The sequence below is a fragment of the Narcine bancroftii genome, chromosome 8, assembly GCF_036971445.1.
Source record: "Narcine bancroftii isolate sNarBan1 chromosome 8, sNarBan1.hap1, whole genome shotgun sequence".
Lineage (NCBI taxonomy): Eukaryota > Metazoa > Chordata > Chondrichthyes > Torpediniformes > Narcinidae > Narcine > Narcine bancroftii.
Genome location: NC_091476.1, coordinates 98,383,637 through 98,407,986, shown reverse-complemented (window position 1 = coordinate 98,407,986; position 24,350 = coordinate 98,383,637). Strand labels below are relative to the sequence as shown.

At 42.3% G+C, this 24,350-nt stretch overlaps 1 protein-coding gene across 5 annotated transcripts in view; it reads left to right on the top strand.

The window, feature by feature from the left end:
* The window catches only part of jhy (junctional cadherin complex regulator), a 99,355-nt gene that overhangs the window by 3,718 nt on the left and 71,287 nt on the right, over nucleotides 1–24,350 (top strand). For all 5 annotated transcript variants that reach the window (XR_011343301.1, XM_069894540.1, XM_069894541.1 and 2 more), the window contains one exon: nucleotides 8,207–9,245. Coding sequence is in view for 4 of the 5 variants with exons in the window: in XM_069894540.1 (XP_069750641.1) it covers nucleotides 8,207–9,245 (1,039 nt within the window). In the remaining variant the exon portion in view is untranslated. The remainder of the gene's footprint in view (nucleotides 1–8,206; nucleotides 9,246–24,350) is intronic.

Genomic DNA, 24,350 nt, shown 5'->3' with positions numbered 1-24,350 from the left:
ATACAGTAAACATACTCACAGGAATGAACTTTGAACCAAGCATTCAAGGCATAGTCCTATAAAGAGAGGGTGCACTAATGCTTCCATCCAGTAAGGGGCAGTGATCATCTGTTTTCCACATGAACACAAGTACTGTACTGTACAATAATAATGACCACCTGTAGATTTTTGGTTTTGTTCAGATATCGTAAAATTGAAAACTTCAGCATTAAATTTTCATTTTAATATGGACAATTTAATATTACACAGTAAGCCTTGTCAGTGATTCCCAATCAAGAATGCTCAATCCCACCAGTGTTTTAAACATGAATCTTTTAGTGCTCGAAGATTACAATAAAGTGATTTTTCTCAAACTGTGCATGTTATAAAATAAGACAGGAAAAAAAGTGACACTGATAGATCTGAGCTGAGTGAAGTGTTATGTCTTCATATTTTTGTATTGATATAAAAATGGTCTATGATGTGTGGTATCACAATGGCTTCTCTCTGCATATTATTCTGGAGTGCTTATTCACGTTTGAAGATATCTTGGCTAAACATATAGACTTGGCATTTTTCTAATTTAAATAGCATTACAATGTTGTTATCCATTTTAAAGTTCATTATATCTGGTTCAATTAAGGTTACAGAGGAATTAATGCATAAAGCTCTGCTTTAAAATGTTTAAAATTCTCTTAATTTTAAACGAAACAATTCTCCATGAGATTTGTCACATGAGGCAAGTTTTCAGGACACTTTCCTCATGGCAGCATTACCTTTTATTAATAATACAACTCAACATAATTTACGCGTTGAGACAGTGTGCATAGGAAGGATGGGCAGACATTCCTGTGCATAGGAAGGATGGGCGGACATTCCTGTGCATAGGAAGGATGGGCGGACATTCTAACCTCTGGCTTGATCTTGAGCAGTGTTATATCACAGACCAGCAGCAAAAGAAATTCACCAAGACAATATTATTTTTAAAACAATATATGTATTGACAACTATTAATATAACAGCTTAACTAAACTTAACCCCAACTTTACATGAATATACCTATGTGTGTGTATATATGTATATGTATACCCAAATCATTACAGCTTAGACATAATTCTAGACTGTCAATTCAAAGTTCAGTCTTAGAAATCCTGAGTTGAAACTCAGCCTTTTAAACTGATGTTCAGAAGTAATTACGAAGGAGATGAGAGAAACTGTGTGATCAGACTGCTAAAAACTCACAAATCCTTGTTGAGTTTCATGCAGAGAAATGTCTTTTTATACGAATTATTGTCACCACTCCCCTCTTGTATAGGGGAAATGAAACACGTGACTTCCATGATGCTTCCAAAACCCAGGCATGGGTCAAATGAAATGACCATCAGAATGGTCACAAGCTAAATGAAGGAATGATCCTGCTTCCTTTATCCAGATAATAGGCCCTTTCAGGTGGCCTGAACACTCCAGTGTAATGCCACATAATTTTCCCCCCTGCAGCTAAAGACATACTCACCTGAATGCAGCAGAAGCGCTTCCGATGCGCCAATCCTTCTCAGGGAGGGATCATTGGTGGTGCGCCAGGCTCCGCCGAGGCATCTGAATGTGCAGCTGCTGCCTGGGGTGGGCTGATGGCTATCAGCCAGTGACCCAACTCCCCACAGCCACCCCCCGCCCCACCCCACTGGGGAGGGGAGGTCAGCAGGGGCCATCATAGCAGTGGCAGCCAGTGGGGACATTGGGGTGGGGTGGCTGGTGGGAGACATCGGGGCCAGTGCGGGCTGTCACAGCCCAGCTGGCTGCCCCTGCACCGGGGCTGCTCTCTGTGTTCAAAATGCAACATAGCAATGGCGGTCTTCCCCACCCATAATCCCCCATGCAGCTGGAACTGTTGTGGGAAACACAGCAGTTCCACCTGCATGGGGGATTATGGGTAGGGAAGACAGCCATTGCTGTGCTGCATATTTATGATGGGTGGCGCTGCAGCACCAGTCGCCCTGCCTCCTTCTGATCTGGAGGCACTACGAGGCACCCCTGGATATGATTAGGCCCTTTCAGGTGGATCAGGCAATGCTGCAAGCAGCCTTTTAGGGCTGCCACCTGAAAGATGAGTCCTCAAGTTAAGATCCACTCCTGTGCTGTCGCCCTCAAGGCGGAGGGTGTACCTGAAAGGGCCTAATTGATCAATCAAAATGACCATTACAAAGGTGGTGGTGGTTGAACAATAATTTCCCTGAAAAGGAGAATTAGCAGAATTATCCATTTCACTGAGTCATTCACCTTTGTGTTTCCAGATCACTTGCTGATCAATACTGAAAATCTTGTTCCTTTAAGTGTCTCAAACATATGACTTGTACTCCTATGACTTCTCTCTCACCATCTGTTTTTGTTGAATAAACACCATTGTTCTCTTGTCTTCTTCCAGAGCATTACTCTGTCGTCAATAGGTACCTTTCTATCTGAGCTGTGAAATGTTTGCAGCCAGTGTTAATCCTTAAATTGACAATCGCTAAAGAACAGGCGCTTGTAGTAGCTAACAAAGAATTGCTGGAAGAACTCAGCAATGTTCCATGGGTAGAAATGGTCAATGTTTTGGGTCAGAACCCTTCAAGATTAAGATAAAATAGAAAAATTACAGACATAAAGAGGGAATGGAAACAGTAGAATTAGCTGAAGATGGGGATATCATAAAGTTAGAAAAATCAACCAACTGTCGTTTTGCTTCTGTCATTATTTAAGTTTTCTGGTATGGTTCTGCAAAGAATGCCTGTTGGTGATTAGTATGCATTGTTACTTTCAAAAAAAACCATTTACTTGTCTCACTTACCTGTCACATTTACCGTGGATCATGCCATTGCTGTTTCCAAGTCTAAAATCTAGTTGTTAACTCAGAAAAGAAGAGATTCTAAAATTCTTAATCTGATATTTTTTCTGCAACTTGTAATGTGCAACAGATCAGCCAATCTGAATTAAGTAGTAACACTGATTTATTAAGGATCTTTATTAACTTCAGATTTCTCCATCACAATGTTGGGGTAACATCCTGTCCTTTCAGGAGGACAGATCCACCAAAGATTGAACCACAGTGATCTACAAGTGACTTTGATAGGCCTTGAGTCTAATACCATAGTTTGATGGAATGAGTCAAATCTAAGCAAGAAAACATGCTGATTTTCACACAGGAGTCTTCCCCCAGCTCATAAATCACTGCACCTTCATATTCAGCAACACTAAGATTGTACTTTGAGAGGAAGATTTCTACATCCATCACCAGGAGTGGATTGGTAACACCAGAAGTGCCTCAACAGGCTGAGACATGACAATCATAGCTACCAAACTGGGATTGTGGCAAATACTATGTGAACCAACAGGAAAAGTAGTGAGTGAACCAACACAAGGGATAATTTTACTTGACCTCGTCCTCACCAATGTAACTGTGGCACATGCATCTGGCCATGATAGCATCATTTGATGTGACCACTGTGAAATCCTGTCTTCATACAAAGGTCACTCTCCATTGACCAAATAAGATAGATTCTGAGAGGATCTGGTAGCTTAAAATAGCGTCCATGAAATGTGCACCATTAGCAATGGCAGAAAAGTATATCACCATAATTGGTAATAGTATGGACCAGCATAACCATTAGTCTATAATTACTATCAAAGTAGTGTCAACCATTGTTCAGTAAATGCAGAAGTACCTGCCAGGACCTTTAGTCATACCTAAAAAAAAGATGCCAGCCTAGAGTAGCTAATGTGCATGCTGGGCAGGAAAAAACAAGATGCAATCAACTGACTTAAGCACTCTCCAACCAATCATTCAATTGAAGTATTGCAATGATAGTGGACAATTAAATGGGTGAGAGGAGGATCTAATAATATTTTCTTCCTCAAAATGATTGAGTCCATTTATGTGTGTGCAGGAAATAAGGCTGAAGCATTCATAACCACATTCACCCAGAAGTAGCATATAGATGCGTCTTATGACTTTGTTCTGGACCTCCATTATCACAGAAGCTAGCTTTCTGCTAATTTTATTCAACCAAATTATGTTAAAAGCCCTAGATTCATTAAAAGATATGTAACCAGATAATAGTTCACCTGTAATACTGAACATCAGTCCTGCAGAATCAACTTTTCTAGTACAGGGCAACACTGCCAACTGTCAGGCAATGTGCTTAACGGATACCCAATCAACCATACAAACAATCCCAATTGCCATAGAGTTTTTTTTTCCCAGTGTGTACCTTCCAGAAAATGCACAGCTGTTACTTGCCTAGGCTACTCTAACAGCTTTTAGGATTTCCTTCAGGTTGCATTGAATCCTGCTTGGAGATACACCACTAGTCCTTTGAAATCACTAACTAAATCCTAGATTTATCAAGCCTAAAAGCAACCAACATACTGGTAGATCAATCATAATCCAGACACACACATACTCTTCCCTGTCTTCCCATCAGGGAGAAAGCAAGAGTATGAAAGCATGTACCATCAGGCTAAAAAGACAGTTCTTATCCCTGCAGCCAACAGACTCTTGAATGGACCCCATTACATTGCTATCATGCTGACTGATCTTGATGCTAATTCATTTTCATTTTTTTATGATCCTTTGTTCTATAAATTGTGCCCTTTGCACAGCTCAGTAATGTTACAGACAATCTGCCGATCTGTTCGCAGAAGAACCTTTCTCACTAATAAGTACTTGGTGATCTAATTTTAAACAAACCAGAACTACAATAGTACAAGATGACTCAACATTTTAACTTCAAGGACAAGGTAATAGATAGCTGCATTACCAGTGACATCCAGATCCTGAAAAATTAGAAAAGAAAATAACAAAGTTTCTTTTTGAAACCTTTATCATAACCATATAACAATTACAGCACAGAAACAGACCATTTTGGCCCTTCTAGTCCACACTGAACTAAGTATTATCCTCTAGTCCCACCTATCTGCACCCTGCCCATAACCCTCCATTCCCCTCCCATCCATATACCTATCCAATTTTTCCTTAAATTACAAAATTGACCCTGCTGCCATTACTTTTCCCAGAAGCTCATTCCACACAGCCACCACAATGAGTAAAGTTGTTCCCCCTCATGTTACTTCTAACTTTTGCCCATTTAACTGTTAACTCATGACCTCTTGTTTCAATCTCTCCTACTCTCAATGGAAAAAAAGCCTATCCACATCAACTTTATCTATCCTCTCAATCTTAAATACCTCTATCAAATTCCCTCTCAACCTTCTACACTCCAATCAATAAAGGCCTAATTTGCTCAATCTTTTTTTTGTAATCTCGATGTTGAAACTCAAGTAACATTTTTGTAAATCTTCTCTGCACTCTCTCTAACTTGTTGATATCCTTCCTATAATTCAGTGACCAGAACTGCACATAGTACTCTAAATTTGGCCTCACCAATGCCTTGAATGGTCTCAAGATCACTTCCCAACTCCTGTATTCTATGCATTGATTTATAAAGGCCAACATACTAAAAAGCCTTCGACATCACCCTATCCACATGAGATTCTAACTTCAGGGAATGATGCACTGCTATTCCTAGATATTACTGTCCACTGCATTCCTCAATGCCCTCCCATTTACTATGTGTGTCCTGTTTTGATTATTCCTAAGAAAATTAAGCACTTCACACTTATCAACATTACACTCCATCAGCCATCTTTCAGTACACTCTTCTAAGCAGTCCAAATCCCACTGCAATCTTTGAAAACCTTCATTTTCCACAATTCCACTTACTTTAGTATCTGCATATTTACTAATCCAATTTACCACCCCTTCATCCAGATCATTAATATATATGACAAACAGCGATGGACCCAATGCAGATCCCTGAAGCACACTTGTTGTCAGCAGCCTGACAAACAGTTGTCCACTACAACTCTCTGGCCTCTCTCTTCCAGCCACTGGTGAATCCATTTGACAATCTCAAAATTAATATCTAATGCGGAACCTTATTGAAGGCCTTACAGAAGTCCATATAGACAACATCCACTGCTCTAGCCTCATCAACATTATTAGTCACCTGTTCAAAAAATTCAACAAAATTGATCAAACATGACCTTCCATGCACAAATCCACCTTGAGTGTTCCTAATCAGACCCCGTCTCTCCAGATACTTATTTATACTATCTAAGAATGCTTTCCATTAATTTATCTATCACAGATGTCAAACTTACAGGCCGATAATTGCCAGGCTTGCTCCTCGAATCCTTTTTAAACTAAAGAACCACATGTGCAATACACCAATCCTCTGACTCTATACCCATCTCTAATGACATTTGAAAAATCACTGTCAGATCTTCTGCTATTTCCTCACCAACTTCTCTCAAGGTCCTGAGGAAAATCCCATCAGGACTTGGAGACTTATCCACCTTTATATGTTTCAAAAACTCCAGGACTTCTTTCTCAATCATTATGGTCTCCATAGTTACCCTCTTTGCTTCCTTTACCCTGAACAATTCAATATCCTCAATAGTGAATACTGAAGAAAAGAAATTGTTCAAGATCTCCCCCATCTCTTTTGGCTCCACTCTAATTTTCTAAGGGACCAATTTTATTCCTTACTCTCCTTTTGCTATTAACGTATTTGTAGAAACCTTGTGGCAGAATGGATTATTTCAAATGATACCAATGATCAATTGTTCTGAATATGAACTCCACAAGGTTCATTTCATAGCATAATGCCCAAATTGTCATATTGTGTGACCAAAGTTGCTATGTCGAAACAAAATGAGTGTAAAGTGCTCCTTCATGGTTTACTGTGAATCACACTTTGATCTTTTGTTTTCATTTGAATAAAAAGTTATCCAAACAATTGATAAAGAGCACTTTTGTTCTGTTCGTGTGTGCAAGAGATGCTGAATAAGTGTTTCAGATTACTGGTTGATTAATGGAGTTACTGCAAAATATCTGTACAATGATATTTGTGTGGTGTAAAGGACTACATTATTAGTGCTCATCATGGTCACATAAAAAATATCTATTTAATATATTACTGCTTCACAAATACTGCATCAGTAAGTTTGAGAGGTTGAATAATAAGTTTCCTGATAACTATACCTCATGCACTTGGGTATCATTTTCAATAACTAGAACTATTTGCCTTTCATTATTATTATGTAATGTGTTATATAGCTTCAGTTTATTTTTAAAACTGTACACCCATGTTTTGTTTCCAGTTATATACTCCATGATGAATTAATATCTATTGAACTTAAAGGACTTAAATTAATTTTAGATGCACTAATATTTGATGTGCTGAATGATTGCCTTGTGACTTAACATTGAGCACTAAAAGTGTCCAGAATTGTGTTTAGTATGATTTTATTTTGAATATATCCATGTACAATAATAAGTTTTATTGTGATATTTATAATACAATATACAGATGCTCCAAAGTATATGCAAGTTCAGCATGCAAGCCAAGTCATATCTCATGCATTAATTCATGCAAACATGATTTAATTGTGGGCCATACAAAGGAAAGCAGATCTGAATAGCAAAGCAAACCTGTATTATTTGAAGGAATCATCCTTTAAGAGTTTTGGTGGGTTAGTTAAAGAAGAACCTATTGTTTTGGAGGTTCATGAAGACATTGCTGAAAGTCTTGAAATTCCTTTTGCTGAACCTTAAGATGAAAGTTGCCCATCGTGAATTGGACTACTAAAGCCATAGCAGTGCTCTTGCAGAGCCTCTTCTGAACGAGGGCAAAGAGTCAAGAATCTTTATAAAGACTTCTTCTGACCTCCCTCAGGCTAAGTTACATTGCAATAGAAAGGTAACCTTCTCAAAGCCAGTAGATATTACCATCTTCTGGAACTCTAGTCATGCCTATGCTTTATGTTCCTCTAGTGGTGACCTTGAACCTCATGTTTCCCAATGTGCAGTGAACTCCTACTCAAGCAGAGGGAGTTTAATTTTTCATTGGGAACCAAGGCAATCAGAACTGCTGGGTGATCCTGTATTTAGCACATCAAATGCAAAGTCTGTTCTCAATTAGTCATGTTGAATAGTTGCAAGTAATGTTTTTTGGCCTGTGCCTCATTTTAATGTTACCAGTGAGAGAAAGTTCTGTCATATTAATACATGAACCTAAGATTAAATGATCCACACAATCCTTCTTTCTACTTTTGGTGCCCTCCTATATGATAAGCCTACTTAAGCACAATATGTTTGGCTTCAATTGATTTTTGTTTTATATTCTTGCAGAAATCTTGCCAAAGATCAATATGCCAGCCTAAGGTATAATCCCAAGTGGAGGAATACCAGAGAGGGAACAGAGATTCTTTTGCCCACAGAAGTGCACCAACAGGAAAATTTGGATCTTAATGATCCACTGATGGGTCTGTCCCAGGGATTGAGTGACCTGTTGGAGAATAATATTGCAATGCCCCATGAATTTGAGTGCCCAGACGTCTTGGAATACAAAGGACTAACAAAAAAATCTCAAGGAGTTGTATCTAGTCCGAGAGAAAATTGCAATTATAATGAGAAGCAGCCTAAAAGGAAAAGACCACCTTCTCGCTGTGAAATCAGTGATCACCATCAAGAAGAACGTGTCTCTTTTGGTTCTTCTGCTTCTTATGATAACACCATGAATGTCTTGGAAAGCCAAAGGAAAAGCAGAGCAGGAAGAAGAGCGACACCAGCGCCATGTGATAGACATGGGAGAGATGAGTGTCGCAGCGGAGATGAAATGCTGAAGGATCATGAACATGAACGCCTTGGATTCTTGGAACTAGAGAGACAAGTGGGTACATCTCAAGGAGTCAAATTCAGTCTGAGAGAAGATGATAACAATGAAGGGAGACGGACTCAAACTAAAAGACCACCATCTCCTTATAATGAATATATTGAATGCAGTCAAGAAGAATGTGGTCCTCTTGTATCTTTTGAGACCGATGGTTTGCAAAAAGATAGGAAAATGGCAACAGTCGCAATTGCAGAGAGACAATCCCAGGATGACCGTGGGAAAAATAAATGTCGCCATGAGGGCTTTGCAGATTTGAATAATCACTCTCAGAAAGCATGCAAGCAGAATTATGATTGTAAATCAATGCATTGTGATGGATGCATGAATGGTGTTAAAAGTAGAAAGGTCCCTGTGATCCCTTGTGACAAGAAATTACAGACGAGAGAAAGATCACGGAATGATATTGTGGAACATAATAAACAAACTCTGGGTGCCCGCAAAATATCCTCATATCAACAATTATATAACAAGATGAAGACCAAAAATCCTCAGGAGGTAGGTGGAATGGTAATCCTGTTTTGTCCTTTCCAAGGGTGGAGCCATTACATGCTTTCTGTGTTGAAATGCTTGTGTGTGAAAACTGTTTAACTCATTCTATCACAAGTGACTAAGACATGACATAATTGGGATTTTCTTATGTACGAGTTGGCTGAATGAAATGGTATCTGTCTGAAATATAATTGTATTTGTCCTCAAATACTTACTGACCTTGAATATTTTCAGCATTTTCTGAATACAGTACAACTCTATCTGAAATTAGATTCTCTGAAATCCTCAGGTATCCAAAAAAAAAATTAAATTTCCAGATAAACGAAGATATCCGAACCAAGCAGAAATTCTCATTTATCCAAAAATGATTTAGTCTCCCCAAAAAATTGTATAAATGAGGATTCTGAAACAATTCTAAAATCCTCATTTATCCAATTTTTTTTGGTGGTGAACTGACATCACATCTTTAAAAATTTGAAGCCCAGCATGCTCATGTGCGTTTTTGATTCACCACTTTATTTCAATGGAGCACTCGAGGGTTTTGCCATGGCAATGACTTCTGCAGACAGTACTCTGGATGTGACTTAAAGTATCTGTACAGGTACAGGTATGTCTGTCCATATAGCAGAAAGTGCAGGAGCTGAACAGTGATGTGACTGTAAAAAGACTTACAGAGGAGTATGGAGTGGGAACAACTACAATTTATGATTTGAAGAGACAAATCTGAGGTTTTATGCAGACAGTAATGAGCAGAAGATGATGAAAGGCAGAAAGAACTTGCATTTGAGTAAAAATGATGGAATGGATCTGTCAGCGGCACAGTGGACACATGTCACTTAATGGATTGTTTGTCATGAAACAAGCCAAGATCTACCTTGAAGTACAAGGCACAGAAGGTACTTTTGAATACTTAACAGATTGTGTAGATTCAAATGTTAAAAATCAATGGTGAGAAAGGATCAGCTAATCACGAAGCAGTTTGCCAAGATCATAGCTGATGAGAATTTGACCCAGGAACAAGTGTTTAATGCTAATGAGACATCACTGTTTTCACCATTATTGTCCCAGGAAGACGTTGACGACAGCTGAGGAGGCAGCCTCTACAGGCATTAAGGATTCCAAGGACAGAATAACTGTGCTGGGGTATATTAACACACCTGGCATACGCAAGTGTAAGATGGCTGTGATTGGCAAAAGTTTGCATCCGCGTTGCTTCAAAGCGGTGTATTGTTTACCTGTGCATTATTATGCTAATAGAAAGGCATGGTGGGGGGGGGTTCACCAGAGATATCTTCTCTGATTGGTTTAAGAAACATTTTGTGCCTGAGGCTTGTGCTCACTGTTGGCAAGCTGGACTGGATGCGAACCGTAGGATCTTTTATTCCTTGAGTATCTCACCGAGAATAATGTGCTCCAAACAGGTCATCCTTAATTCAGCCTTGTGACCAAGGCATCCTGAGGTCAATGAAAAGTGAATACAAAAATAAGTTCCTGAATAACATGCTTTCAACTGAGAGCAAAGGCTTGGGTGTCGGAAATTTCTTGTTTACCATAAAGGATGGCATTCTGGCACAATCTCTGGCCTCCCACAATGTTCATTGATGATGGCAATGATGAGGATGTTAATTTCGAAGGCCTCATTGTTTCGGGTGAGACAAAAATGTTGTCTGACCTTCTTGTGTATGCAAGTACATGTTCCGAGACCGTAATGAATCTGGAAGAAGAGGATTTTGTGGAAGTTTTCAACATTGACAATGATGTTCCAGTTGCTCATGCACTTACCAACAGTAAAATTGCAGAAAGGTTTCTAACTGATGATAAAGGATAGAGAGGATGTTGATCCCTCAGCCAACACTGGAGAAAACCTTTCTATAGATGACATTGTGAACATGTGCGATGGACTTATTAATCATTAATAATGAGAGTAGCGTGCATTCATTACGGAAATGTCAATGTATAAAATCAAAGACAGACTGATAAGACAAAAACCATTACTGTTGAAGCAGATGACACTGGCAGAGACATTTGGAACAACCTCTGAGTAGAAATGAGTTTTTGGTATTGGATTTACAGTACTGCATTTTATTAGCAGATGAGTGCAGTGAACTGGAAGCTGATGGCCGACCCTTCTTCTTGTCTCCACCCCTGTCGGTCCCGATATAAACCCTGTTTTACCACCTTACCTCCAATTTACCTGAAGACTATTGTGGATACTGGCTGTTAGTTGTAAGCTAATAAAAGTGTGTTTGTGCTCCGAGTACCATTGATCACATTACAATTTTATTAGCTTACTTTGGACGGGATGGAAGCCCTATTGAAGCCAGGCATGCTCCAGGTTGACCCTCTGTCCCCAGAGACCATGGAAGAATTCCAGTCCTACAGAGCAGCCACCCAAGAAGTCCCACTCTGATGGCCTCCGGAGATTGGTCCTCCTCTCTAAAGTTGGCCCCAAAGGATACGCGATCATCAGGGACTGCACGATGTACGAGATGGCCATCAAATGCCTCCTACACGAGGCCCCAGAACAACATGCTGGCGAGACGCCAACTATCACAATGTTGCCAACAACTGGGTGAATCGCTGGATGACTACATCCTGGAACTATGGATGCTGACGAGAAAGTGCCACTACAAGGCTGTCTCAGCCTGGGTGAGGGAAGAAGAGGTAGTCCGGGATACACTTGTGGCTGGAGTGAGTTTGAGGTACATGAGGCAGTGACTACTAGAATTTGGGAAGAAGGGCCTTGCCAGTACCCTTGATCTGGCAAAATCCTTCAAACAGGCCCAATTGAGAGTGGACCAACTCGCTAACGAAAGCGGCACCTTCTCTTAAAACCATGACTGCTGAGCACAGCTGTTCCAGGGATCAACTACCATGGCCACATGCAACTGGGAGTGGTACTTCTGTGGACAGGCCAAACACCCCAATACAAGATGCCCTCCGAAAGATTCTGTGTGTTCAGAATGGGGTAAGAGGGGACATTGGGTGAAGGTCTGTCAGGAAAAGGGGAACCCAAGATAGCCTACTGCGTGCACAACCCCTGAACTGTGGTACACTCCATGCCCAAGCCTAGAGGTGCTGGCTCCCGCCTCTCCATGCTGCTCACTACTGCCATCTTGCTGCACCTCCTGGCAGGAACCCCTACCAGAAGAAAAGCAATGGCAGGAATGGCAGCCATCACCACTACTGGAAGGGAAGGAACAGCGGCCATCACTGCTACCGGAAGAGAAGCAACGGCAGGAACGGTGGCCATTTTGCCATTCCTTGTGGCCGATGCCACCCTTCCGGTCTTTGGATCAAGACGACGTCAGCAGGGGGAGGGATGCAGCCTCCCGAGAGTTGGCATCAGTCGTCTTCAACCAAGCGAACTCCAATAGCTGAGCAATTTGATGATGGAGGTCAGGGTAAATGGACATCTGACAGATTGTTTAATGGAGAGCTTTATAAACTCTATGACCACTCAGCGGTACAACTTACACTATCATATCTAACATCGCAATCATATTCAGCGACAATTCAGGGGTAACATACTGTGAATTTAATTATTTTGCAAGTTCCGACTATGTATTGAAAGATTTGTGTGCTTCTGTGTTGCTGGGCCTAGACTTCCTGTGTCACCTTAAAATCGTGACCATGCAGTACTCAGGCTTACTTACCCCATTCATGGTGCAGAACAGAAGGTCCTAAAATCCAGACACTATGTGCTGTCTCTCCACACTGATTATTGAACCCACCCACTCCTTTTTTCAGGACCTACCTGACTGTAAGCTGATAACCACAAAGAGCAGGCGATACAGTGCAAGGAATTGAGAATTTATTAGAGCCGAAACACAGCAGCTTCCAAAGGAAAAAAAATAATTGAACCTAGCAACAGCCAGTTAGTCATGAGGGTGGAGAAAAGCCCAGGCTAGTGATTGATTATTAATCGCTTCACACTCGTGGATGCATACCCCTCCTCAGAATCTTGAGCATGGTGAATTAAATGTCACAGTACCGGATCTGTTCAACCATCGACCTGAAAGCTGCATATCACCAATTACTAATCTGTTCCGAGGACCGTCCCTACACCTCATTTGAGGCAGATGGATGGTTTTACCATTCAGAGGGTCCCTTTCGGTATTACGAACAGGGTTTCGGTCTTCCAGAAGCAGATGGACGCAATAGTACAGGCTAAGGGCTACCTTTCCCTATCTTGATAATGTCACTCTTTGCAGACACAACCTGAAGGACCACAACACCAATCTCCAGAAGTTTCTCCACACAGCCAAATCCCTCAACCTCACATACAATGTCAGTAAGTGCGTGTTCAGGACCAAACATCTAGCTATCCTGGGTTGTGGTAGAGAACAGCATCGTTGGCCCAGATCCCAAGTGTATACACCCCCTCTTAGACCTCCCTATCCCAAGGACCATGAAAGCACTAAGGAGGTGCCTGGGCTTCTTCTCATACTACGCCCAGTAGGTACCTAACAAGGTCCACCCCTCTTAAAATCCACCTCCTTCCTGTTATCGGCCAAAGCCCAGGCAGCTTTTAACTATATCAGGAGTTATATTGTGAAATCCACTATGCATGCGGTGGACGAAAACTCACCATTCCAGGTGGAGAGTGATACCTCCAAAGTAGCTCTGGTCGTGACACTTAACCAGGTGGGTAGGCCACTAGCTTTCTTTTCCCATACCCTGCAAGGCCATGAGCTTCGAAACCCATCTGTGGAAAAGTAGGCTCAATCCATTGTGGAGGCCATCAGGCACTGGAGGCATTACCTGGCCAGCAGGACATTTAGTCCACTCACTGATCAGCGATCTGCAGCATTCATGTTCAGTAATACACATAGGGGTAAAATAAAGAATGACAAGATCGTGAGGTGGAGGATCGAACTCTCCACCTATAATAATAGGCCAGGTACCCTCAATGAGCCTCCAGATGCCCTATCCCAAGGAAGATATGCTGCTGCACACACCAACCAGTTGGAGTCACTTCACGATGAGCTCTGCCACCTGCAAAGCCCACTTTGTCAAGGCACACAACCTGCCCTTCTCTATTGAAGGCAAAGGGAGATGACCGGGTCATGCCAGGTCTGTGCTGAGTGCAAACCGCACTTCTACCACCCCGACAAAGCGCACCTGATAAAAGCTTCCCGCTACTTGGAATGACTCAGTGTCGATTTCAAGGGGCCCCTACCTTACACCAATGGAAACGTACTATCATAACATTATTGATGAGTATTCATGTTTTCTGTTCGCTATCTGCTGACCAGACACCTCCACCACCACTGTCGTCAGAGCTCTGCACTCCATTTTTATTATGTTCAGGTATCCCAGCTATATTCATAGCAACCGGGGCTCATTGTTTATGAGCGAAGAGCTACACCGTACCTGCTCTACAAAGAGGCACCGCCTCAAGCAGGATGACTAGCTACAACCCCTGGGAGAACAGACAAGTTGAAAAGGAGAACACAACGGTTTGGAAGGCTGTAAAATTGGCCCTCCGGTGTAAATGTCTTCCAGACTCACGCAACCAAGAGGTTCTTCCCATCGCACTCCACTCCATAAGATTTATTCTCTGCACCGCGACTCCTCACGAACTAATGTTTGCACTCCCAAGGAAATCCACATCAGAGATCTCTCTTCCAGCATGGCTAACGACACCAGGACCAGTCCTGCTGAAAAAGCACGTGAGGAGAAGTAAAACAGACCTGCTGGTCGAGAAAGTGCTCCTACTGCATGCAAATCCGATGTATGCCTTTGTGACATACCCAGACGGCAGGGAGGACACAGTCTTGATCAGAGATCTGACACCTTTAAGAACTATAACCATATAACCACTTACAGCACAGAACAGGCCAGTTCGGCCCTCCTAGTCCCACTGACCAGCACCCGGTCCATACCCCTCTAGTCCCCTCCTATCCATGTAACGATCCAGTCTTTCCTTAAATGTAACCAATGATCCCGCCTCGACCACGTCTGCCGGAAGCTCATTCCACATCCCCACCACCTTCTGCGTAAAGAAATTTCCCCTCATGTTCCCCTTATAATTTTCCCCCTTCAATCTTAAACCATGTCCTCTAGTTTGAATCTCCCCCTTTCTTAATTGAAAAAGCCTATCCACATTTACTTTTAAAATCTTAAACACCTCTATCAAGTCCCCTCTCAATCTTCTACGCTCCAGAGAAAAAAGCCCCAGTCTGCACAACCTTTCCCTGTAACTCAGGCCCTGAAATCCTGTCAACATTCTCGTGAACCTTCTCTGCACTGAGGTTCCGATGCCCACAGCAGGCCTGGAACCTCCAAATACCCCACACAGGGTACCAGACACCATGGTTCCAGCGGAGCTACCATCAGATCCAGGACCCCCGAGTCCCACTATCCAAGAATCACAAGAGGCACAGGAAGTTCAGGTACCTACTAAGGCGCTCGACAAGAATAAACAGGCCCTTGACAGACTCAACCTGTTAATAATTGTAAAAATTCGTGTTGCTGAACGTGTTGTTTGTTTTCACCTGCAAATTATTTTCCTGAAGGAACTGGTGAATGCAGTGAAATGGAATTCACTGTCTATGAATAGATTAGACAGCCAACACGTCCCCTTGGCTCCGCCCCTGTCAGTCCTGATATAAACCCTGTTTTCCCATCTTACCTCCGATTTACCTGAAGACTAATGTAGATACTGACCGTTATTTGTAAGCTAATAAAAGCGACTTCAACGCTCGTGTCGGCAAAGACTCAGAAACCTGGCCAGGAATCCTGGGCAAGCATGGCGTCGGCAAGTGCAACGACAATGGGCGCCTCCTGTTGGAGCTCTGCGCAGAACAGCGGCTTGTCATTACAAACACCCTTTTTCAGCAGAGGGACAGCCTTAAGACCACCTGGATGCATCCCCGATCCAAACACTGGCACCTCCTGGACTACATCCTGGTGCGAGAAAGTGAAAAACGAGATGTGCTCCACACCAGGGTCATGCCTAGCGCGGAATGCCACACTGACCACCGGCTGGTTCGCTGCAAGCTCAACCTTCACTTCAAACCAAAGCCCAGGAACAATAAAGCCCCCAGAAAGAGGTTCAATGTTGGAAACCTGCAGTCAGACGAAGCGAGAAGAAACTTCCAGGCAAACCTCAAAGCAAAGCTCGACGATGCAATCCGCCTCACGGACCCGTCCCCTGAAACCCTCTGGGATCAGTTGAAGACTACCATACTGCAATCCACTGAAGAGGTACTGGGCTTCTCCTCCAGGAAAAACAAGGACTGGTTTGACGAAAACAGCCAGGAAATCCAGGAGCTGCTGGCAAAGAAGCGAGCTGCCCACCAGGCTCACCTTACAAAGCCGACCTGTCCAGAGAAGAAACAAGCCTTCCGTCGCGCATGCAGCCATCTTCAGCGCAAACTCCGGGAGATCCAAAATGAGTGGTGGACTAGCCTCGCCAAACGAACCAAGCTCAGCGCAGACATTGGCGACTTCAGGGGTTTCTACGAGGCTCTAAAGGCTGTGTACGGCCCCTCACCCCAAGCCCAAAGCCCGCAGCGCAGCTCAGACGGCAAAGTCCTCCTCAGCGACAAGATCTCCATCCTCAACCGATGGTCAGAACACTTCCAATCTCTTTTCAGTGCCAACCGCTCAGTCCAAGATTCCGCCCTGCTCCAGCTCCCTCAACAGCCCCTAAGGCTAGAGCTGGATGAGGTTCCCACCCTGGATGAGACATATAAGGCAATCGAACAACTGAAAAGTGGCAAAGCAGCAGGTATGGATGAAATCCCCCCAGAAGTCTGGAAGGCTGGCGGCAAAACTCTGCATGCCAAACTGCATGAGTTTTTCAAGCTTTGTTGGGACCAAGGTAAACTGCCTCAGGATCTTCGTGATGCCACCATCATCACCCTGTACAAAAACAAAGGCGAGAAATCAGACTGCTCAAACTACAGGGGAATCACGTTGCTCTCCATTGCAGGCAAAATTTTCGCTAGGATTCTACTAAATAGAATAATACCTAGTGTCGCCGAGAATATTCTCCCAGAATCACAGTGCGGCTTTCGCGCAAACAGAGGAACTACTGACATGGTCTTTGCCCTCAGACAGCTCCAAGAAAAATGCAGAGAACAAAACAAAGGACTCTACATCACCTTTGTTGACCTCACCAAAGCCTTCGACACCGTGAGCAGGAAAGGGCTTTGGCAAATACTAGAGCGCATCGGATGTCCCCCAAAGTTCCTCAACATGATTATCCAACTGCACGAAAACCAACAAGGTCGGGTCAGATACAGCAATGAGCTCTCTGAACCCTTCTCCATTAACAATGGCGTGAAGCAAGGCTGTGTTCTGGCACCAACCCTCTTTTCAATCTTCTTCAGCATGATGCTGAACCAAGCCATGAAAGACCCCAACAATGAAGACGCTGTTTACATCCGGTACCGCACGGATGGCAGTCTCTTCAATCTGAGGCGCCTGCAAGCTCACACCAAGACACAAGAGAAACTTGTGCGTGAACTACTCTTTGCAGACGATGCTGCTTTAGTTGCCCATTCAGAGCCAGCTCTTCAGCGCTTGACGTCCTGCTTTGCGGAAACTGCCAAAATGTTTGGCCTGGAAGTCAGCCTGAAGAAAACTGAGGTCCTCCATCAGCCAGCTCCCCACCATGATTACCAGCCCCCCCACATCTCCATCGGGCACACAAAACTCAAAACGGTCAACCAGTTTACCTATCTCGGCTGCACCATTTCATCAGATGCAAGGATCGACAATGAGATAGACAACAGACTTGCCAAGGCAAATAGCGCCTTTGGAAGACTACACAAAAGAGTCTGGAAAAACAACCAACTGAAAAACCTCACAAAGATAAGCGTATACAGAGCCGTTGTCATACCCACACTCCTGTTCGGCTCCGAATCATGGGTCCTCTACCGGCACCACCTACGGCTCCTAGAACGCTTCCACCAGCGTTGTCTCCGCTCCATCCTCAACATCCATTGGAGCGCTTACATCCCTAACGTCGAAGTACTCGAGATGGCAGAGGTCGACAGCATCGAGTCCACGCTGCTGAAGATCCAGCTGCGCTGGATGGGTCACGTCTCCAGAATGGAGGACCATCGCCTTCCCAAGATCGTGTTATATGGCGAGCTCTCCACTGGCCACCGTGACAGAGGTGCACCAAAGAAAAGGTACAAGGACTGCCTAAAGAAATCTCTTGGTGCCTGCCACATTGACCACCGCCAGTGGGCTGATATCGCCTCAAACCGTGCATCTTGGCGCCTCACAGTTTGGCAGGCAGCAACCTCCTTTGAAGAAGACCGCAGAGCCTACCTCACTGACAAAAGGCAAAGGAGGAAAAACCCAACACCCAACCCCAACCAACCAATTTTCCCCTGCAGCCGTTGCAACCGTGTCTGCCTGTCCCGCATCGGACTTGTCAGCCACAAACGAGCCTGCAGCTGACGTGGACTTTTTACCCCCTCCATAAATCTTCGTCCGCGAAGCCAAGCTAAAGAAAGAAAAGCGAGTTTGTGTTCTCCACAAGTTTCCGAGTACAATAGATCACGTTACAATGAGTGATTTGAAAAAAAAACCTCTCTGGGTTTTAAAGTGTTTGGTGTTGCATTTATTTTATTTTGTTCCGATTGTTTTTTGGTGTGAATTAAATGCTATTTCATGCTTTAAAAGCCTTCCCTTGTCATTTCCTATTGTCTAAACACTGTTACAAGTGATTTGTTGTTGCTTTTGGGCTGTTTTTAAAAAAATGACCAGTTCCTTGGAAAAAATAAACGTTTAACTGAAATAGGCATAATCCTGACCATTTCTGATAAACAGAGTTGTACTGTATTTAATTTGCAGCGTTTTTCCTTCATTTTCCTATTACACAGAGTCAAAGTGGTATTTGGCCATATGTGATTGGTTGAACAGGAAGTTGTGCGTTACGACAGTGCAAGACTTCAACAGTGGGAAGTCTTCAGACAGTTTTGTGCTGAGATCCTATCCATGTAATAGCCCAACAGCCTTTGACAAGAGGTGACACTACCTTCCTGTCAAAACTGAGAGGTTTTTAAAGCAATTTTTAATGTCTGATATTTAGAGCCATTTAAAAATTATTAAGGCTGTCCTTAATGGTAAAAAAAAACTTTATTAAAAAATCATTGAAACTATAATACAGTACATTAACGATTATCCAAAATACTCAGGACGTGCATCAGTTAGCTGTATTTTCCAGATATTTGAGAAATAGCTTTAAGCAGCCCAATACTTGTACAGGCTGTCGCCGATCCCCGACACCTCCCCTTCGCCAACATGGAACTTGCCCAGGTGCCTGAGGTTCTCCGCTCGGATCCCCGACACCTCCCCACCGCCATTGCTGAACCTGCCTAGGTGCCCAAGGTCCCTGCTCGGATCCCTGACATCTTCCCACTGCCATCTCTGAACCCGCCTCGGCGCCTGAAGTCTCTGCTCAGATCCTTGACACCTCCCCTCCATGGTCACCAATCCCCAAGGTCCCCGCTCCAATACCACCCCAGTAGCATTAGCATTAAACAACAATAAAGAATAAAGACTGGCTTTTCAAGCATGAAATAAAGTTTAATTCTTACCTTGAGTACACGAGAGCTTCATTAGATGAAAAATGGCGCTAACAACATGTCAGAGTCCCACTTGAGTGCACAACAGTTCCTTTGGATTCAAAATGGTGTTGCATTCCAGAGTCCTACTTGAGCATGGGTGGGTAAAAAATATTCAATTTTTTTTGTCTTGTCATCACCAAATATTTTCGCAGATAACTGACAATTTTGGTAAAGTGGCTTTTGAATAATTGGAAACATACTGTATTAGGAAATCATTTAATAGTAATAAAAAGCAATTAACTGAATTTGCTTTACTTAACTATTCCCATCTAATCTCCAGAGAATTCTAATTCATATTATTGGGATTGCTATTGGTAAACTAGACCTGTCTTGAGTGGGATGAGAGTAGCAGATACTCCAGTGTTAGTTAGCACTTCCTGGACTAACATTAGGTGCATTAAATCTGGAACTTCCTTATCAGGGTATTGACTGAACAGCAGGACTCAATTTGGAACTGATAACCATAAATTGCTTAAGATAATCCATTTAGTGTATTCAGGAATTTGTGCCCAGGTTGATTCCTAAGGTTATAATTTCTCCCTTTTTTACTAATTTCATGTTATTTTCTGTGGTTAAGTTACGGAACTAAAGATTTATTCCCAGCAACTTCAAATGCTCAGGCCAAATTATTTAAAAAAAGTTGGGCCAGTTGTCAAAACTATGACATCATTTTAGCCGCAATTAACCTAAGCAACAGAGGGCAATTCGTTAAGATTTGCCTTGACCAGCTGCATAACACAGGATTCTGTGTTCTACATATTATTCCCAAGAAGGCATAGTGATACTAACATCAACTATTCTTGGACCTCAGTGAAATGTGCCCTCTGGCTCGTTTATATTCCAGAGCAAGGAATTGTCCATGACCAAGCATCAGACTGACCATTCTGTAGTCAAATTCTATTTGCTGAGAGATGCAGTGGTAGAGGTGAACCAAAAGGGGCTTTTATGCATAAAACCTGCATTATTGCCTGTTCATGTTTCAAAGAAAAAAGGCAAATCTACTGTTTATGCTTAGGACTGAAAAGATGAATCTCGCAGTCCTTTTATGTAGCCCAGAGCAGCACGTCGGTTTCCCAGGGAAAAGGGGGTGGAATGTGTAGCACATCAGCTGCTGCCCCGCGACAGCTCCACCACCCCGTTGCCTGACAGGTCTGCTGCCCCGTTGGCTGACAGCCCCCTCCACCCTGCTGACTGACACACCCCCGCCCCTTCCCACTGCCTTGTCAGTCCTCCACCCTGCTGGCTGATAGCCCCCCTGTCCCGATGTCTGACAGCCCTTCCACCTCATTCACTTACTCCGTTCCCACTCCCTCCCTCTCTCTTCCATTCACCCTTCCTTGCTCCATTTCCCCCCTATCAGCCCCACACTGATCCCATTCCATCCCAACAGCTCCATCACCCTGTTGCCTGACAGCTCTATCAGGAGTGCACAGTGTGAGGGAGCAGGGTGAGGGAATGGGGGCAGCATGAGGGAGCACAACCTGATAGCTTCACCAGCCACTGACAGCACAGCAGAGCGACGGGGCTGTCAGCGTGATGTCAATCATCTTACCTTCCTTTTTTGGAGCTGCTTTCAGCAGCTATCCTTTTATGCAGGAGGTGGAGTGACTTCGCTCCATATCTGACACTATTACCCTTGGCGGTAGGAACCTGGATCATGTTGGACCCGCCAATCCATCTTTGGACCTTTTATACAGGTAAATGGAGCAGCTTAAAGGTCTTTACAAATTGCTAATTTTTACTATAAAAGAGCCTAAAGGGTCAAATCAGCAGTTGTTTTTTTGCACAAGGACAGGTGTTCTGTGAATAGTGACAAATTAACCTATAATATTATATAATTGCAAATATTAGGAAAAAAATAACATTCTTTGGAAATGTGAGAAAATAACTTTCTTGGATTTATTTTCCCTTGAAAACAAAAGGCTGAAGAATAACTCAGTCTTTAAAACTAAAATAAATTTTGGTGGACACAATGTTTTTGTATGAGAAAAAGAGCAAGCCTACAGGACATCAACATCTTAGTCCCATCCAGAAATTAATTAGTTATTATTGAAGGAACCACTTTATTCAGAGACTCATGAAACTATGGTACTTGCTCCCACACTGTGCATTTCAAGAAAGGTTGATTTTATATATATACATATATATATATAATTTTTTCTAATTATTATTAATATATCTAGGTATTGAGTCAGATAGTTCTGAAACATAGAAACAGGTCCTTTGGTCTAACCCAGTGGTTCTCAACCTTTATCTTTCCACTCACATGGTACTTTAAGTAATCCCTTGTTAACCCCAGAGTCCCTATGGAATCCTATGCCGTAGGTGTTTTGTGGTTAGTAAGGGATTACAGTACTTAAGGTGATATGCAGTGAAAAGAAAAGGGTTGAGAACCACTGATCTGACCTGTCCATGGTGTATATCTGGCCAGCAGTTTCATTCAGTGTTTTCTCTAGAAACTGTTCAGAAGAAGAAACAGTCTTCAGTTCTGTCAAGGTGGATATTTCCTGAAAATACACAGAATAACTGTTTGTATTTGGCCATAGTTGGCACATATCTAAGGTGACTGCATTCATGAAGAGAATGAGCATTTGTTTCCCACCAATTTAATTCCTCTATTTGAATACCTATATCAGGTGTGCCATATAGTATGGCGAAGTATGAATAAAGTATGCCTTTATCAGTTTTCATGTGCTTTCTCTATTAAGATCAAAACTGTATATAATCCTCCAGGTGTGTGGTATCACCAGTGCCCCACAAAGATCTTCTAATCTTCTTGGTTTAAAACCCATAGAATATGTTCTGCACCTGTCACAAAACAGAACTATAAATTATGTCTGCATGTTACAGCTGTAGAAAGATACAGGAAATAGGCCCTAAAGCCTATATAATCTGTATCAACTATTAATCACCTATTTTACAGTAATCCTACAATAATTCCAATTTTTTTTTCTCTCCACATTCTCATTATCTAGATTCTACCACTCACCTACATGCTAGGCACAATTTACACTGGCCATTTAACCTACACTGCGGATGTGAAAAGAAAGTCGAGCACCTGAGAGAAACCTGCAGTCACAGGAAAAATGTACAAATTCCACATAGACAGCACCAAAGGTCAAGTTTGAACCAACGTATCCCGTGCTGTGAGGGAGTGGCTCTGCGAGCTGCAGCATTGTGCCACCCAATCCTAAAATGATGTAATACCATATTCAACCGTGTGTTCACATCTGAGAATGTGTTTGCTCTGGAGGATGTACAGCAAGATTGTTGCTGGGATTCCAATATTAACCCATGAGAATTGATTATTTAAATCGTACTTGTGTTCCCCGTAAAATCTAGGGTGATTTAATATTAAGAACAGAAAGGGTGAATGGTACATGATATATTCTGGAGAGCTCAGGATACTGAAGATATTATTTGAGCCAAGCATTTTAGGAGTGGCATTGTGAGAATAATAAAAAGTTGCTATTATTTCTCTCATACAGTAATTGATGCTGAGATTGATGGATTTTTTTTTATTAACAAAGATAATGTGAGTTTGGTTGAAAGTGGAATAAAGTTGTAGTTCAGGGCAGATTTCATTATTGGTGGAATGTTCAAGGGACTTAAATTACCTTTGTTCTTCAATTACTAATATTGCTGGAATTTTTCATTGTTTACAAGCAGTAATGAAAGTTATAGATGCACTGACTGCCTTCTGACACTAGAGAGCAGAAGAGACTTCTAAATATCTCAGAATTAAGAAATTATAAAAGTTATAGTGAGGCTCCCTTTTTGAAGATCCTTAAGTATTGTTTTTTTGTGGTTGTTGTTTTTGTTTCTCCTCCAGTTGCAGTCCTCTCTCCATTTATTCATTCCTTTCTCTTCCTCATTTGGTAAAATGTTTTTAACATTAGAGGTGCTCATTAATATTTCTGGAAGAGATGTACAGAATCACAAATACATTTTACAGGAGTTAAAATAATAAGTTTGACAGGTAACTAATACTTTAAATTTACAAATATTCCCATCCTGACAACGCTTTTTTTAATCTCTTGCCCTCTTCCCAATGAATCTCAGTGCAAGCTGAAGGAATGATCTCAACAATGAATTCAACAATTTCATATAATCTGCCTTTTCAGTTTATATGAGAACTGGCCAGTACTGATGGAAGGTTAAACACCTATAACATTTAACTTGGTGTTTCTCCCTCCAGTTGAGTATTTCCAGTATCGTCTTCCAAATTTCCACCAGCTGCAATGTTCAGTATCTCATAGCTCCAGCCTTTTTTTCCCTCTCTCACCTCATTCATCTCCCTCTATTTAGAAATTTTCGAGACAGATCGACTTTATTTCATCAATCCACACATCCACTACCTGAATGTACCTTTGGGCTCATGCTTACCACAGAAATTCTTTTTGTTTTTTCATACCTCTTCTTCTGTGCTACTTAAAACACATTCATTTTCTAACTTTTGATGTTCTAATGAAAGGTCATTGCCCTGAAACTTTTAACTGTTTTTCCACAAATGCTG